Source organism: Triticum urartu, chromosome 2, assembly GCF_003073215.2.
Source record: "Triticum urartu cultivar G1812 chromosome 2, Tu2.1, whole genome shotgun sequence".
Lineage (NCBI taxonomy): Eukaryota > Viridiplantae > Streptophyta > Magnoliopsida > Poales > Poaceae > Triticum > Triticum urartu.
In genome coordinates this window covers 34,480,828-34,486,924 of record NC_053023.1, presented here as the reverse complement: position 1 = coordinate 34,486,924, position 6,097 = coordinate 34,480,828, and the positions used below count along the sequence as shown (strand labels likewise).

Sequence of the window (6,097 nt, the reverse complement as noted above, 5' to 3'; positions counted from 1 at the left end):
AGCTCCTATCGGGATTTGTCGGCACATTCGGGCGACTTTGCTGGACTTGTTTTACCATTGTCGAGGATGTCTTGTAACCGGGATGCCGAGTCTGATCGGATTGTCTTGGAGAAGGAATATCCTTCGTTGACCGTCAGAGCTTGTGATGGGCTAAGTTGGGACACACCTGCAGGGATTGAACTTTCAAAAGCCGTGCCCGCGGTTATGGGCAGATGGGAATTTGTTAGTGTCCGGTTGTAGAAAACCTGAAGTTGATCTTAATTAAAATACATCAACCGCGTGTGTAACCGTGATGGTCTCTTCTCGGCGGAGTCCGGGAAGTGAACACGTGTTGGATTTATGCTTGACGTAGGTTGTTCTAGGATCACTTCTTGATCATAGTTTCTCGATCGTGTTTTGCCTTCTCTTCTCGCTCTCTTTTGCGTATATGTTAGCCACCAAATATGTTAGTCGCTTGCTGCAGCTCCACCTCATACCTTTTACCCTACCTATAAGCTTAAATAGTCTTGATCGCGAGGGTGTGAGATTGCTGAGTCCTCGTGACTCACAGATACTTCCAAAACCAGTTTGCAGGTGCCGATGATACCGTGCAGGTGATGCAACCAAGCTCAAGGAGCAGCTCTTTGAAGATCTTGTCCTTTGTGTTGTTTCGTTCTAGTCGATCAGTAGTGGAGCCCAGTTGGGGTCGATCGGGGATCTGTGTAGCATTTGGGGTATTCTTCTTTTATTTTTGGTTCCGTAGTCGGACCTTTGATTGTATCTGGATGATGTAATGCTTTATTCATGTATTGTGTGAAGTGGCGGTTGTAAGCCAGCTATGTATCTCTTTCCATTATGTATTACATGGGTTGTTGTGAAGATTACCTCACTTGCAACATTGCTTTCAATGCGGTTATGCCTCTAAGTCGTGCTTCGACACGTGGGAGATATAGCCGCATCGAGGGCGTTACAAGTTGGTATCAGATCCTTCCCCGACTTTAGGAGCCCCCCTGCTTGATCGAATCCCTGGCGTTGTTGAGTCTACAAAAATGTTTTGAGTCATTTAGGATTATATATATCAGAGAGTAGGACTTCTTTTTACTCCTCAGTCCCTTCGTCGCTCTGGTGAGGCATCCTGACATGGAGTTTTGACTCTTCTCTTCTCAAATTTCACTAAAAATATTTTAGGATCACATGGGTATCTTGGAATCGTTCCGATGGTTTTGTGATGAGAACATTGTTCTTGGTGCCTCCTGACATTTAGGGGTTGTGGCAGTGTCCCGGGGAGTTGAGCTCCGAGGTGTTGTCGTCACAATTTTATCGTTGAGATTCTAGAATACTTGAGTTTCGCCGACATCGAAAATCTCTTTTATGCAGTTGTTGGTGAGATAACCTCGATGCCACCCAGTACTGGGCCGGAGTTTGGGAGTATTGCCATAACTCGTATAACGGATGCTTTTCGAAGGTTGAGGTAAATGATTTCCGAAGGTTTCTTGGTTATGTGTTGAAGGATGGATACAACTGGATGTAGGATTTGTTAGTTTTGGGTGAGATATTATGCTTCCCCTGTATCCCCAACACCTGATTGCATAACCGGAAAATTTCGGGAGTTTATAAGTGGGAATTCAAGTAGCTCTTAGGATATATTTCCGACAGATGTATGATATGAAATTGGGGTTTGACGTCTAGTGGTCTGCCTATCTACGGTTGGTTTTACAGTGGTCTCGTTGTGTCTTAAAGAGTCCTTGGCTATGCCGACTCGGGGACGCTTCGTATGTCATGTGAACTGCCTTGTACATGATGGTGCTGTACGATTGAGCCCGTGTAGGCCCCACCACGAAAACTTCGGATGAAATCTCTATCATATGTTTGTTCCGGCTTATTCTGCAAGCCAAACCTTTGTTTTGTTTTGATTGTGGTATTCGAGTTGCTTCAAAGTCAAATGTTGATTCCATACCTTTCCTAAGTGGTGTTCTCACATTTCTATGTGAATACTAATCCTTCTCGATCATCGAGTTTATCATGACAATCCTTGTTAACCGGTGCGATTCTCTTCAAGATGATCCTATCATTTGTCTCATCCGCAAGATCAACTCCAAGTCTTCTCAACGTTGTTCGTTTCATCTGTCCTCAAGTTGCCTTTGTTTTTCCCGCCCTCCCACCCATTTTCTTCAAGGACTAAGATTTCTTTATCAAGTATCTATCTTATGATTATGAAGCCTCTCCATTCTTTTCCGTCAATGTCCTTATCCAGTGATTCTCATGAAGATCCTAACGGAACCTCAAGTTCATCATTATTCATTCTTTTTCTTCTCCGGTGGATTCAATTCAAGCTTTCGGTGTTGATCATATTCCTCTCCTTGTTTCAAATGCTTTCTCATGCCGGTGCACCTCTTAATCATCCAGTTTTGCTATTCTTTTGCTCCGGAGTGCTCACGATATCTCGAAGATTCGTGTTTCCACTCTGCAGGCGTTCAAGATCTTTCGAGGATGTTACCTCATTCAAGCCATTTATTTCAACCGGTGCAATCTCTCTTCAAATTGTTCAACGGTGTATCTTTTGAGTGGGACCTAACCCACAGGTCTTTTCCCAGGATCTTACCTGACTTTTCTAATCCTTTCCCGGAGCTATCCTAAATTCTTTTGAAGTATGATTTGTCATCAGTCATATGTCTTTCTCTAATATCTCTCAAATTCTTTTCATCGTTGGCTCAACCTTTCCATTCTTCATTCCGGAGTGCCTCAATAATTCTTGGTGGTGTTTCTCGTCGTCATTCTCAGATTTGAAGTCCGAAGAAGAGTTTCTCTCAAATCTTGGCCCGTTCTCTCAAGATTCGCGGTGCTAGCTTGTTGCCATCCTCTCATAATTGTTTTTGATTGTGAGAATTCTTCTTACCCATCCGGTGCAATTCAGAAGTCTTTTCAGTTTGATTCTCCGGAGGCCATCATCTCATAATTAGTCATTCTCAGCTTTCAGCTATGGTTCTCCAAATCTTACCGGTGCTTCGTTCAAGTGATGTCTAATTAGCTCGTGACCCCTTCCGTCTCATGTATCCAAATCCTAGCAAGCTTCTTCGTCCATTTGCTAATTCTTCCCGGTGATTCTTTTTCTTTACTTTGTTCATTTTCAATCCTTACGGTGGTTTGCTCAAGATTCTCTTCCATGGTGATCATATCAATTCATTCGGTGTTTCAATCCTACCGATGGTTCATTGAAGACCTTCTCAAGTTTGCGCTATATCTCTCTTAATCGTTTCTACGAGAATAAGTAATATGTCAAATCCGTTGTTTATCATTAATTTAATTGGTGAAGGATAAGCATAATGTAATTCTTATTCTTGCTTCATCGAGTGAACTCAATTCCCTATTCCGGAGGTTCATCAAAAATTCTTGGTTTCAATAGCTCATCTTTCTTTTCCCGGAGTTCCAAGTTCTCTCAATTATTTCATCGCGGAGATCCATCTAATCATTACAAGGTTTCACCTTGTGTTTTTTCAACTTCTTTTTCTTTTTATTATCCTTTTGTTTACCGGAGTTCCTCATGGAGGCGCTACATGATGGTTCATAAAGGATTTAATTCATTCTCTAAATGTTCATCAAGTTTCTTTTCAGAGAAGCTCAAGTTTTCTTCATCTTGCAATCCGGAGTGCAATTCTTTCTACCATATCATTGGAGGTGGTATTATGTCATTCTTGATAATTTGAGCTCGTGTTTCAAGATTCACATGTTGTCAAGAATGAGATATTTTAAATCCACCAATCTATTCGTTGGAGTTATCTTGCGTCATGTTCACCTAAAGCCTTTCCTAAGGATTGATGCTATTTGTGGTGCTTATAAATGATCGAAGTTCTTCATATGTCCTCCCGGTGAAATAAGTTCTCGTCTCCTTGTTCATATAAATCCAATCTATCGTTTCCGTTAGTGGAAGAATTCCACCTCATAGTTTTGAGATGTTTTCCATAAGACCACAACAAGTTTACTCTTTTCCCTGTTGGTTTTTCAGCAACTCCGTTCGAACCTTCTTCTAAGGATGCCTTTTCAAGATCTTTTGTGGCAGAAGTTGCCATTTTCTTCTCCGTTCTTTTGTTCCGACGATCTACCTTTTATTCTTTCATTTCTGCTGGAGGCATTGTGATGTTGCTCTCTTCGACCCATCCTATTGTTTTGTCAAGATCATGTTCTTTTCATGCCTATCCATTTAACCAGAGTGTTGTGCCCTTTTGCTCAAGTTCTTTTCGCCTTATCAAGCCTTGCATCTCTTTTCTACCGGAGTGTTGTCCGAATTTTTTCTTCCTTGTTACTCTTCCCTACCTGAGTGCTTTCAACTTTGTTCTTCTTTGTTGCATTCTTTCTTTCAATTTGTTCAACCTCTCAAGGTTCATGATTTCACTCGTTTGGCAAGGAAGCAACTTAGTTTTACCTCTTCTCTTTCTCTTCCTTTTTCCCATCGGTGCCATTCTAGATCTCGGGACGAGGTCCTCTCGTAGTGGTGGAGTGTTGTCAACGCCCCGAGACCGATGTGCCAGGTGTCTTCCAGTTATTCGCTGTTATTGCCTTGTCATTTCTTGCGTGTCATGTATCTCATATCATGTCATCATGTGCATCGCATTTGCATACATGTTCGTCTCATGCATCCGAACATTTTCCCCGTTGTCCGTTTGGCATTCCGGCGCTCCTATGTCCTCCGGTGTCCCCTTTTACCTCTTTTCATGTGCGGGTGTTAAACGTTCTCGGATTGGATTGAGACTTGTCATGTGGCCTTGGTTTAGTACTAGTAGACCGCCTGTCAAGTTTCGTGCCATTTGGACTTCGTTTGATACTCCAACGGTTAACCGAGGAACCGAAAAGGCCTCGTGTGTGTTGGAGCCCAACACCCTTCCAAAGTGGCCCAAAAACCCACCTAAACCTCCTCCATCCTCTCGGTCGTTCGATCACGATCACGTGGCCGAAAACCGCACCTCATTTGGACTCTCCTATCTCCCTATACCTATAAATATATGGCTCTCCCCGAAAATTCGCGCAGTCTAACCCTAGTCTTCTTCCACCTCGCACCCGGACAAATTTCCCCGTCGCCGGACGTGTCCGCCGCCTCTGCCCCGGCGAATCCCCGCCTGCCACGTCGCCCGACCCCGCCGCCGGTCAACGCGCCTCCCGCCACGGGCCGCGGAACCCAGATCGGGCCCGCCCGGGCCCGGATCCCGCCGCGCCGCCGATCCCGCAGCCCCGCCCGACCCCTGCGCTCCTCCGCCGCCGCAACTCCTCGCCCGCCGGCGACCGTCGTCATCGCCGGAGGCCAGCTCGCCACAGCACCTTCCCGCCGGCCACCGCTCGCCGTCGCGCGCCGCTCGTCGCCCTGCTCCCGCGCCGCTCGCTCGCTCACCCGCGCGCCGCCCCGTCGCTGTTCACCGCCGGTCACCGCCGCCATCCATGCTCGCCGGAGCTCCAGCTCCTCCCACCGGCCGGCGACCCACCGCCGCCGCCGACAACCGCGTCCAGCCAAGCAAGGCTTTGCCTCTCCCCTTCTTCCTCCTGCCTCCTCTCTCTCTCACCGGATCTCTCCCTCTCTTCCATGGTTCGCCGGAGAAGCACACCTCGTCGGAGACGAAGCTAGACCAGATCCACCACTTCACCCAACCAAACGCCTCTCGTCCAGATCCGGATCCACCCCGTCCTTCTCCTCGTCCCGGGTTGACTTTTGCGAGGTTGAAATTCCACCAAGTCCCAGTAACTTTATGCATTTTTCATCGCATCATAACTTCATCACCATTGCTCCGATTCATGCGTGTAGCATATCAAAATGTTCGTCTCGACGAGTACATCATTCCATCTCATTGCATCATTTTCATTTGAGCTCATCTTGATGCTCGAAATGCTGTTGGAAGAGGGCTGTGTGATGATTATTTCAGATCTGTTTCAGCAAATGGCCTTTTGTCATTTTTGCCATGATTAATGTGTGCATGCTATGATCCTGAGCTCTACATGTGTTTTGTAATATGCCATGCCATCTTTACAGGGGTGTATGCCATGTATTTTTGTGATCTTTGTGGTGACTAGCACAAGCATGCAAAGTAGCTTACTCAATGATGCTGATTTCAGGGACTTAGAATTTCACTAAGTC

General features: G+C 45.7%; 1 protein-coding gene across 1 annotated transcript in view; it reads right to left on the bottom strand.

The window, feature by feature from the left end:
- Window positions 1-5,404, bottom strand: part of LOC125534878 — a 40,414-nt gene extending 35,010 nt beyond the window's left edge. Inside the window, exon 1 of the mRNA XM_048697935.1 lies at window positions 5,032-5,404. Coding sequence (XP_048553892.1) covers window positions 5,032-5,404 — 373 coding nt within the window. The remainder of the gene's footprint in view (window positions 1-5,031) is intronic.
- Window positions 5,405-6,097: the final 693 nt, after the last annotated feature.